We start from the raw sequence: 12,233 nt of genomic DNA, 5'->3' as shown, positions 1-12,233 counted from the left end.
TCATGTGTAGTAAGATCTAAGATAACAGCTGGAAAAGTTTAAATAATAATTTCTACTCAAAAGGTTACCCCACAACTATTAATAAATTCATTTATTCTTTATTGTTTTTTATTGATTAATTTGATGGCTAAACATTATCGAAATATCTACATGTCCAATATATTTACATTTTCTAACAATGTCTTAAAATATTGTTATATACTTTGCAAAATTCTAATTAAAATATGCTAAAACTTTATTAAATTTTTCTAACCTCTGGTATGTTATATAAATTCTTCAAAATGTCAAGCAGTTAAAATCAATTTACATGAATACATTTTTGGAAATTTCTTTTAGCATTTTAGAAAGTCACATTTAACAGGTAAGTGATGAAAATTTTCATGTAGGTCAATCATAGTAATAGAAAACTATAGATTGAAATTACTATTAAAGTTAGATATTGAGTTATAATATGGCTTTGTTATTAAAATAATTGTTGCTAAAATATTTTAATCAGAAAAATATTATTATGAACCCTTTCATCTATTTAATTTATAGAATGTCTTATTCTGTACAAATTCTTGCTAGCCATAACATTAAAGTAAAAGAGTAGAGGGGGCACAAGTATTAATTAACTTTAACCCTAGAATGAGGGACCTGTGATAACTTTCAATTTGATCTTTAGATATCACAGCCAACTCCCTACATTAGATCAGAAAGTAATTTACCAGCAGACAATAAAAGACCTCAACAATTGGGTCAGGTAGTAGTCTAGGTTAAACATCTATACTTATATATTTATTGCACTAACTGTCATCCTTTCAGAGAGATTTCACAACACAATGTTTGGTGGAAAGTATGAGGGTGTCTCACAGGGGGGCAGGGCTGGGGGGACAGAAAAGTATGACCAGATTGAAAGGAAGACAATTAATCTTCAGGTAGAAAATGAATAGATAGATACATTGTACAAAATTGTTTACTTCAAAAATAAGAATGATGTATTGCATGTTTTTAAAACGTATATGCATGCAATACAAATAAATAATATCAAAATCATATGTGAATTTTAGATAGGTGTTTGTTATTAGTTGAGTTTTATAAGTATTATACATTTTATGATGTCAAGAAATAAAAATGTATTAATCATTACTTTAGGCAAGACAGATTTTAAAATATTTGGTACAAGGTTGAAATTAGGATGTTTTTGTTAGCTTTTCAAAATTCTATTTAATCAATTTATTTAGTATATTTTGATGATCTTTGGAATAGCTTCAATGTTGATTGCTCTAGCAAATTTCAGTATTTGTGTTTGGATTAGGTAAGTGAATTGCTTTTTATCCTTATAAAAAAGTAACAGAATCTTTGTTTGTCTGTACCAAAGGTATCCCTAACCGCTGGACTGATATCTTTCTCCTTTACAATAGATCTCATCTCAGATCCTAAGAAGGTTTATAACAAGTTTGGGTGAGGGTACTTTTACTCTTCCAAAAAAATGCCTATAGAAAAGAAATACAAAAAAATATTTGAAAGTAAGGCTAGAGGTTTTCATTGGATTTTAGGGACATAGCTGCTAGTAATATATAAAACCATTGATTCAATAATCCATAAATTTTATGAACTTCCATTATTTTTTAAAATTAAGGTTTGATCTGGACTTCTGGGAATGGATCTTAGAAATAGAATGGTACAGATATTGGAACTGTACATATGTTGTTATGATTGCAATGTTTTTAACAGCATTTAATTCAGGTATATAACATTGTTGTCTTTATTTTGTTTACTGATCTATTTTAAAACATATGAAAGCTGAAACTCCCACAAATTTAAACTCTCATATTGAACTGTTTCTTGATCTTTCTACTCATTTAACTAATTATAGTAATCATTTTAGACAAGTTTATGCAAGTCCTGGGAATGATTTTTAACTATCTATCTACCTCCCTTTTCCTTGGAATATGGGGCCATTATAACCTATAGGGTGCAGCCACTAGCATATTATTTTGAACAAAATGATCAATAAATACTTCAAGTGATTACTTATTCTAAGTGCACACTCACTCACTCTCACCTCACGGGTATTTTCTACCAGAATTTTGATTCAGGTCTAATGGTTTATGGAATTTTCTCTGAAAACAGATTCATCATTCTTCTGACCTTAATACTCAGGTATAGATGGATGGTCTGAAAATCCTGTTCTTATTTATTTCAATATTTGGCAAATTTGTATTTGTAAGTAAATAAGAAAGTCTTAAAAATTTAGCAAACTCTAAAATTTTAGATATTTAAATAATTATTAATAAAATACCTTTTATACTCTTTTATTGGAGGCTTCTTGTAAATTAACAAAACAAATAAGGTATTGATTAATCCTAAATATAAAAATATAAATATATGATACTATTGACCTTAATCCAAAGGTGGAAATTCAATCATCATTTGCAATAGATCAGGCATTTAAGGATAGGACAATGAATCTAAAATTTAGATGTTCTAGTAGTCTTTGACTTTCAGGGCAGAATTTGAATTTTATCATTTTTTGGTCATTTTTGCTCTTATCAGCTAATCTTAAATATTTCATTTTTTGATTGAAAACAACCTTCTAATTATTATTAACTAGAATTATCTTTTTTTTTTCTCCCAATAAATCTGGATTTCAAGATGATCAAGCATGACTAACATTTGTTTCCATTATCATATCTCTTTATCCTTGCAATTGATAGATTATTTTAGGGATTTAAAAAGAAAGAAGAAATGAAAGATAGAATAGTTATTTATCATATTTTCGTAATATTGTGAATGCTAGAAAGGATATTAAAATTATTTCAACAATTTTGGTCATGTGATCAAAATTTGAATTTTCCTTCTACTATTGCCCCCTCTGGGGGCGAAGTAGGTGGAAATTTAAATTTTTGTCACTTGACCTTAATATTGGTGAAATAATTTTGAATGACCTTTCTTGTATAAGCAATATTAATAAAATACGATACTTGGTTTTGTCTCATTCTCAATCTTTTTCTTAAATTCAAAAAAGTCTATCAAAAAATTTACATCATCTAAGGGTGAACAATAAATATCTCTGTCTATTTTTCTCTATATTTCTTCCCCCTCCCCCCTCCCTCACTTTTCTGTCTATTTCCTTCTCTCTCTCCTCCTCTTTTGTACGTTCATTTATACAATAGAGATAACCTAGAGACAGCACAAGGGAATTTTGTTTACATTATGTATCAGCTATAAATTGTTGAATATGTTAGGTTAAAGCTTTCCTTGGGTGAAATATTTGAAGAAAATATTTCTTCCATCATATAATGTGAAGCGTATGACACAACATATAATAAGTTAGTTATAAATGATTTAATTTCTTATAATAAAGTTATCTTTCTAAAAATTATATCATTGCAAAATTTAGTTGCAAATAATGTTGCCTATAGGGCTGTATTTCATATACAACAAAAAGTGAACAAAGGTTTCTTTTTAAGAAAAAAATGGGGTCAGATTGACCATCTATGTCTAATGTTTATACCCACATCAAATATTAAATTATAACAATGTACAGTAGAGTGGATCAATTTTGGACATTGAATTTGTAATCAACATCTACAGTTTAAACGTCATATAAGAAACCTAAATATAAAAAATTGATTTTGTCCTTGAGGGGAAATGGGGGGGAAGGTGTTTCCATGCATTAAAAATTTTAGAAGTTTATTCTGGAGGTGCAACTTTTTTCTTTCAAAGTATTGCTTTATGCATCTTTTTGAATTTGTCTTGTTGATTAATATAAGAATATCAAATTGGTTTTAAAAATATTCATCCAAGCATGAAAAATCTTAAATTAAATGTAAAATCTCTTGGTTTTTAAATTTATTTATGGATTTTTCTTGCTAGGATCAATAGTTTTAAAAACAGATTTTTTATTCTTATTCTACTCTTCAAGACAAAATTGGGAAGGTGCATAAAGCTATACTTTGAAAGAAAAATAATTGCCCCCCCCCAAAAAAAAAAAAAAAAAATTCTCCCCACAAGTGTCTTTCTCAAAGTTTACATGCATCAGCGAGCCTCCCCATTATTCAAAATATTTTCTTTTCATTTTTTGGTCTCTTATATGATGTTCAGACAGAAAGTGTATGTAGCACATTTAAAATTAGAAAATCATTGAAAATCAAGCCACTCTAATGTACAGCATTTATTTCTTCAATTCCACAGTACAAAATTATTCCTGTATTTAAATTTAACATATCATATAGGAAAAAATATTCTTGTATTTAAAATTAAAAATCATGTTGGAATTTATTTTACAATTTTTAAGTTTTTTAATAATGTACAGCAAATTATTTCCTTTTTATCTCATGTTTTGAAATTTATAAGATAGTTAGAATAAATTACAGAAATAATGAAAGATTTAAAGAAGAGAGCGTCAGGGGGGGGGTCGAGGGGGGTTTCCCCCCTCAGGAGAGGGGGGGTTGAGGGGGGTCTCCCCCCTCAGAAAAAGCTTGGGCTTAAATCTTCAACAAATAAAGAAAACAAAATTATTTTAAAAATTTCTTTTTTATGTTAAATATTATTATTTTTGTGACACTTGATTTTGAATGACAAAAAATGTTGAAATAAATATTACCCACTGTATGAAATGTTAAATTAGAAATCAATAATGATGTTGGAAAATTTATTCTCATTTTATACTCTGAAAAAAGGAATTGACAAAAAATAATAATTTTTATTCCAAACTTTTAAAACAGCATGCCTATTTCTTATTGGTTGACACTCGAATTAAAATAAAATAATGAATATTATTTCAAGACCAGAAATAAATTTGAAATAGATAATTTTCTTTCCCCTATATTTTGTATTCCAAAATGCCAAGAATTAATTTTGAAATAAAATAATTTTCTTTCCAATATTTTTATTCCTTTTTCTTATTGGACGTCATTTTGTGTCCAATGAGAGACTAGTGTTTAAATATTTTAAAGCTTATTACAGCATTTATTTTGAATATGATAATATCAACATTCTCACATTAAATGTGATAAAGAAATATTACATAATTCTGTATAAGTTATATAAACAAAATCATTTGATGTTCTATGGGCATATTTAAAAGATATTTCTGAAAATTGTCAGTTTGATAGATTCATTAAGAAAAAGATCTTTGGTTTTGTGCAAAGATCATATTTAGTCAGAATTGATTTGGAGCAACCAATTTTATAGTCACTAAAGTAAAATCCCTAACTGTAACCAATTCTTTTAGATGTTTACTGTGGTGTTTGACACTAGCTGGAGCAGTTATCATTTGTGTTTACGGAGTGGAGGAGAGTGATATTCTTACCCATGAGCTTGATGTCCTGTTCAAGGGTCTTATCAGCAGGGAAAATAATTCATTATTATTCTCCTATTATATAAAATTTTAAGTTTTTTGTTAAAGCAATGAGTTCTCTGGATGCTTCACATAGGTCTGTGAATGCTTTTTGGCTATTTTATTTTTAGATCTACTAGGTCGTTGTATGGCTTTAGACTTTTTTACTACCCTTCCCTTCCCCTTTGATTATAAAGATAAAAAAAATGTTAGTGGCTCAGCAAATAGTATATTTAACAGTAGTAAGTCGTATGTACCTGATGAAAGGCCGCTAAGATCTTGAAAACAGAAATTTTGCATGTAAAAGATGAAATTGTAAAAAATTATTAAAATTGCTTTTTTCTAGTAACAAAACATATTTGTTGCATAATAGAGATTAAGAACTTAATGTAGGAAGAGCGAATACTTTTTGTGATTTACTGGTAGCTATGGCTTTTACTAATGTTACAGTCAGAAATAAGACTAAAAAGCTCATTGAAATTTGCAGATTACCTTCAATTTAGCAAAAATTAAAAGATTATAATCATGAATTAATTTTGACTATCAGATGGGATGAGGATGAACGAGCCGCTAGGGTCATGCGAATGATCCAGGAATACATTGGATGTTGTGGTGCTAGTGGAAACAGGTATGATTCCTTCAACAATTAGACATAACAATAGATAGATATATAGTTGTCAGGGTTATGCGCATGATCCAGGAATATATTGGGTGTTGTGGAGCAAGTGGGAACAGGTGTGATTCCTTCAATAATTAGACGTAACAATAGAAAGATAGATAGTTGTCAGGGTTATGCGCATGATCTAGGAATATATTGAGTGTTGTGGTGCAAGTGGGAGCAGGTATGATTCCTTCAACAATTAGGCATAATAATAGATATAAATAACCTTAAGCAAGGGTCATACAAATGATTCAGAAATATATTGGGTGTTGTGAAGCAAGTGGTAACAGGTATGATTCTTTCAACAATTAGGCATAACAATAGATATATATATATATAGAAGCCAGGGTCACACAATGATCCAGGAATATATTGGATGTTGTGGAGCAAGTGGGAACAGGTATGATTCCTTATACAATTAGGCATAACAATAGATATGAATATAGTAGCTAGGGTCTTACAACTGATCCAGGAATATATTGGATGTTGTGGAGCAAGTGGGAACAGGTATGATTCCTTATACAATTAGTCATAATAATAGAAATATATATAATCTTAAGCCAGGGTCATGCGAATGATCCAAGAATATATTGGATGTTGTGGAGCAAGTGGGAACAGGTATGATTCCGTAGACAATTAGACATATTAATAGATATATATGTATGTATAGTAGCCAGGGTCATGCAATGATCCAAGAATATATTGGGTGTTGTGGAGCAAGTGGAAACAGGTATGATTCCTTCTACAATTAGACATAACAATAGTTTCATAACTTAAGCCAGGGTCTTGTGAATGATCCAAGAATATATTGGATGTTGTGGTGCAAGTGGTAACAGGTATGATTCCTTCAACAATTAGGCATAACAATAGATAAGTAAATATAACCTTAAGTCAGGGTGATTATTTCAAATTTTGCACATTGTTTTCAAATTTTGTTCATATGACTATTAATGTTATAGGAATTTGTTTACTTTTTGATGAATCATTTTATCCCCATATAAAATGCATATAAATTTTAATACTAAAGTAAATAAAAACTTAATACCTTAGACATTTTGAAAGAAATTGAAAATAGGGTGGGAAGGGGGGGGGGTTAGGTTATATTACTTACAAGTGCCCTCCACGATAAAGGCATAAAAAAACCTCCTTCTTATTTTAATTGTTTTTTTAATAGATTGGTTTTAATGTAATTTATTAAGCGTGTATAAAAGACAGATTAATATTTTTTTCTTTCTGAATTTTTAGCACCTACCACTCTATGATTCATTTTGTCTGTCTGTCTATCTGTTACGCTTTTTTAAGCTGCCTATTTTTTCTAGGGATAACGTCAGGCGTTTCGTGTTATGAATGCTGTCATCCTTTTTTTATTAATTCAAAAATATTATTTACAATTCTCTATATTTTTAACACAATAATGAATTATATTTTTATGATGCTTTATCATGAATCATTTAATTTTAGTATTAATAAATGGATAAAAAGTTACTGTAAAAATCATAATTTGTTATTCATTTTTTATGTGAATTTTAAAATTTAAAGCTGTAATTAACAATTTTTAGGTTTAATTATAAATTTTAAAGAGTCTACAATATAATATTTTAAAAATTTATTAGAAAATTACTGTAAAAAAGTTTAAAATCAAATAATTATTTTAATTTTAGAGATGATTACTACCATATGGGCAAAGTGATTCCACCAGAATGTAGACATCCAGTTACAGGTATAGATACTGCTACTATATCAGACTTCTAGATATATTAGATATATATAGATAGATAGATAGATAGATAGATAGATACCACATTGATAAAGTGAATCCACCAGAATGTAGAAATCCAGTGACAGGTATAATACTGCTACTGTGTCTGGTGTTAATTTAGATAGATAGATAAATAGATACCATATTGTAAAAGTGTTTACATTAGAATGTAGAAACCCAGTTACAAGTATAGATAGATAGATAGTTAATTAGATAAATAGATAGATTTATGTTTTTCCCAATACCGATAGACGGACAGACATTTCGAATCAGTGCAGCTTCGCTATTGATAGCATTACAATACCTTTTTTCAAAAATTATAATCTAAATAATGAATATTACAAAAAAATACATTTTTTCAGGCAATAATTATGGATGGGGCTGTCATCAAACACTGGCATATTGGCTAGAACCATGGACAGCCTGCCTGGCTGGTATTAGCCTATTTTTCACGTAAGTATCAGGGAGGGAGGGAGGGAGGGAGGGGACACTAGCCTGTAAATTACACTGGTACCCACACTAGCAAAAGGGTAATTTTGTTACATATCTTTATTTCTATTAAATGAAGTTTTAAATGGAAATTCACTCAGATATAACATGATTTAAATTGCTGAAAATCTAATTCTGTAGCTTTATCACATTGAGGAAGAGGACATTGGACTGTTTATCAGATATCTAAAGGGATAAGACAATTGCTGATAAATTGATCCCCAATGATGATACACAAAATGACACCTTATGTAGATTACACTTAATGGTTGAAACGCTTGGGCACTTAACTAAATGAACCAAACAATCAAAATTAAATAAAAGTCCCCAAGGTTGGTAATCAAACGAATAAGAAAATGTTATTATAAGACTTTGGGGACTAGTGTAATAAGCAGCCTAATGTCCCCTCCCTCCATGGTAAATAATGCTGGTGCCAAAAATTCGTTAGCTTAAACACTTTTATTAAATCTTGATAAGATTCTAAAAATTAATTAAAATGTTTCTACTAATAATTTTAATCTACATTACGGATAGTTTTGTTTATCTTAATTGGGGTTGTTCCTTGACCTCTTTTTCCATTGTCCTATCCCTTAAGATCCCTGCTTAAGCAGATGTAAATTTAGTTAAAATTACATTTTTACTGCTTTCAATTGTAAAGCAACGTAATGTGTAAAACTTCGCTGGGGCTATGACTTCCGCAAAAGTTAAGTAAGCGCTAATTTATAGCGAATCTAAAGGGATACAGGGATCTAAAGGGATAAGACAATGGCTGTTATATTGATGTACATCACCATTGATGATACACCAAATTATTCCTTCTGTGGATTAAAATAATTGGTTGAAACGTTTGAACACTCAACTTAATGCAGCAACCAATGAATACTCACTAAAGTCTCCAAAGTTGTTAAGCCATCGAATGAGAAAACGTTATCATAAAACTTTGAGGTCTATATTGTAATAAACAGCCCATTGTCTACTCCCCTCTCTGTTTGCAACGGATAAGATAATGGAAGATAATTTAGTGTACATCCCCGAATAAATCTAGCTTAATGAACCTACCAATTAAAGATTCAATATGTTTATTAAAAGTCTTTCAGAATGTCACTTCGGGTAAATTTATCTATATTTTTTTTAAATCAGAAGTAAAATTTGAGAATCATCCCACTCCTTCTTTGAGTGCCCCTAGAGGCCTCTAGGAGCGTAGATGTTATTTGATGATGTTAAAATTAAGGGGAAGTATGACAAATTTGAAGAACTATTCACTTTTGACAATGTAAAGAAAATTTTTTTTTGCAGAAATGGTGTTTCACCAGCCTAGTTTTCACGATTGTGTAAAATAATTGTAAAATTAGACATATAAATAGATAGAAAGATAGATACAGAGGCGTGCTAAAGGGGGGTGTACCCCCCCCCCCAAACAAATGAAAGGTTGGGATAGACCCTTAAACAACCCCCTTGGTCAATCGAATACACCAATAAAACGTCTGATAGAGCTTTTTTCCGGGATCTGACTTTCTTTTGGAGGTAGTTGTTACACTCCCCAAAAAACAGTTAAAAACCTTTCCTAGACCAATTAGAAGTATTACTGTAAAGGAGAACCATATCGGTCAAGCGATAAGCGCAATCGGTTGGTACAAGCAGACAAAGAGACATATTTTAAAAAAAGGATATTTAACATTTATGTTCGGTTAAGCGCAAAGAGTGAGAGTGGACAATGTACTATGTATTACACTAGTCCCCAAAGTTTTATAATAAATTTTTCTTATTCGTTGGCTAAACAACTTTGAGGACTTCTTGATAGGCTGATTCATTAGGTTTAGAGTTCAAACGTTTTGAAAGAGTAATTTTGTGTATAATCATTGGGGATGTTCATCAATTTATCGGTCATTGTCTTATCCCTTTAGAATTCTGAGTTAAGCATCAATACCGACAAAACAAATTGATATAAAAACGTCGAGAAGCTTTGCTGCAAAAAAATATACAATTTTAAGCCAATATATGTTTTCTTTAAATATTTGCATAAAATATTAATTTTATGGCTTATCTCTTGAACAAAAGATAATATAATATTTTTTTGTGCTAATTATTTGTTTGTGCTAAATTCTTTATCGTAGCAGTTTTAGGAGCGAAGATTTCTATATTTTAAATCTAGTCTGTACGTTAGAACCAGGGAGGAAGGGGATATTGGGCTGATTATTACACTAGTCCCGAAAGTTATATAATAACTTTTTTCTTATTCGTTGCTTTAACACCTTTGGGGACTTTTATTAAATTTTTATTGGTTGGTTCACAAGTTGAGTGTCAAATCGTGTCAACCTCCAATTGTAATTCTCAGAAGGGGTTATTTTTTTTATAATTGGAGATATACATCTATTTATAGGCCATTGTCTTATCTCTTTAGACCCCTGCGTCACAACAGTCTACTGTAATGCCAGAGTTATTCAGGGTGGGAGGGGCAGGGACTTTGGACTGTAAACTATGTTGGTACCCGAAGTTTTATAAACACATTCTCTCAATGTTTTCCCCATTGTCTTACCCCCTAATTCTTAGTTAAATTTTATGTAACTAGCCGCTGCGCCCCTAAAACCTAGGAGTTTGGTAAATTGTATAAAACCATCCTAGACCCAAAATTCAATAACAAAATAGACTAAAACCATTTGAAACCTATGTGAAGATTCTTTAAAATTTTGTAACAAACTCATGTGCAATTTTGTTTTAATTTACAAATGCTTATTAAGTTCTGATATTCTACAAGAGTTGATAATCGTTTGTCCTACCATTTTAGAGCTTTGCATTTTTTGATGTTTACATCCTTGTTTTTTTTATTAATTGATATTTTATATTTTTAGTGCAACGGATCCGTTTGTAGTTATGTCCAATATCAAACTCAGGTATTTATATTTAGAAGCGTAGCTACTTTATAATTAAGGCCTTATGTATGTATGTCCGTTCATTTCGTTCATTTGTCTTCATTTCATCTATATACTAAATCAGCTATAAACAATTGAATTTCTCGTAAAGAGGATACATAAAGAGAATGGATAAAGAATACGTGGATATTATGACAGGGGAAAAATTGTCGTCAATTAGGGTTGCAAACATGGATATCACGTGTTGGTCAGTTTGTTCATCCAGTAGGAAGGGAGGGGATGAAGTAAATTGTGGGTGGGGGGGAGAGTCGTAATTCTAGCCAGCTACGGGTGTCATTTAATTAGAGATGATCTTGTGTAAGATCTAAGTAATAATAAATAATAAGAATTGCTTTAGGATTAAATAACAACAAAAATCTTTGTCTGCTAGAAATTTATATCAATGACTCGGATTGATCATCTAGGATAATAACTCTATTGGACAAAATTATTTTATTTTTATTTTTAGGCGGCTTATGCTGAAGCTTCAAGACAGTTAAATCCCGGGAAGGGAGAGAACATTGGACTGTAAATTACACTGTTACTCAAAATTAACGTTATTCCTTTGCTTGAAAACTTGGGTACTTTTACTGAATTTTGATTGGTTAGTTCTAAACTGATAGTGTCCAAACTTTTTAACCAATAATTTCAATCTACAGAAAGAGTTTTCTTGTTTATCCTCATTCTAATCAAATGAAACAATATGTATTGTACCTGATCATAGAAAGTTTTTATTTTTACAATATTCCATAGTTTGACAGTTTCAATAAGAAATATACAGTTTCCCATAAAGTGCCTAGTCGAGTACAGACCACCCCCCCCCCCTACTCTCCCCATAAAATTTTAAAAGAAAAAATTAGTTTTTGTTATTTTATTAATTAATTCAGGTTAGGTTAGGTTAGGTTGTATTGGGTACAGGATATCCACACAGGGTTAAGGCACCGCAGGTATTGTTTGGGCCCCTCATAGGTTAAAATCAACCCGCCCTCCCCCGCCCCCCACTTATCTTTCAATTAGGGTATCAATGCTAAACAGTCACTTAGTATGAAATCACAAATATTTTATCTTTACTCCAGTAATTTAAAACAG

General features: G+C 30.4%; 1 protein-coding gene across 2 annotated transcripts; it reads left to right on the top strand.

Annotated features, from left to right (window-relative positions):
- Positions 1-808: 808 nt before the first annotated feature.
- Positions 809-11,963, top strand: LOC145324381 (tetraspanin-2A-like). Of its 2 annotated transcripts, XM_080166983.1 has the most exons (11): positions 809-917; positions 1,224-1,297; positions 1,622-1,728; positions 2,082-2,145; positions 5,222-5,338; positions 5,874-5,897; positions 6,549-6,605; positions 7,649-7,707; positions 8,109-8,199; positions 11,085-11,126; positions 11,614-11,963. In XM_080166983.1, the coding sequence occupies exons 1-11, from the start codon at positions 822-824 to the stop codon at positions 11,642-11,644; spliced, it is 762 nt and encodes a 253-aa protein (XP_080023109.1). In that variant the 5' UTR covers positions 809-821; the 3' UTR covers positions 11,645-11,963. The 2 variants fall into 2 exon arrangements, with proteins under 2 accessions (XP_080023109.1, XP_080023108.1); XM_080166982.1 differs by lacking the exon at positions 6,549-6,605 and having other exon boundaries at positions 5,874-5,954.
- Positions 11,964-12,233: the final 270 nt, after the last annotated feature.

The sequence above is a fragment of the Acartia tonsa genome, chromosome 7 (genome assembly GCF_053477335.1).
Source record: "Acartia tonsa isolate MP-2025a chromosome 7, ASM5347733v1, whole genome shotgun sequence".
Classification (NCBI taxonomy): domain Eukaryota; kingdom Metazoa; phylum Arthropoda; class Copepoda; order Calanoida; family Acartiidae; genus Acartia; species Acartia tonsa.
Note: the sequence above shows the minus strand (reverse complement) of the source record. Positions and strands in the feature narration are given on the sequence as shown.

Coding starts and splice junctions, on each gene's coding strand:
- LOC145324381 (XM_080166983.1), top strand. CDS start 822: ATGTTTGGTGGAAAGTATGAGGGTGTCTCACAGGGGGGCAGGGCTGGG. Junction 1,298..1,621: donor AGTATTTGTGTTTGGATTAG/GTAAGTGAATTG, acceptor TTTAAAATTAAG/GTTTGATCTGGACTTCTGGG. Junction 5,339..5,873: donor TTCAAGGGTCTTATCAGCAG/GGAAAATAATTC, acceptor TTTGACTATCAG/ATGGGATGAGGATGAACGAG.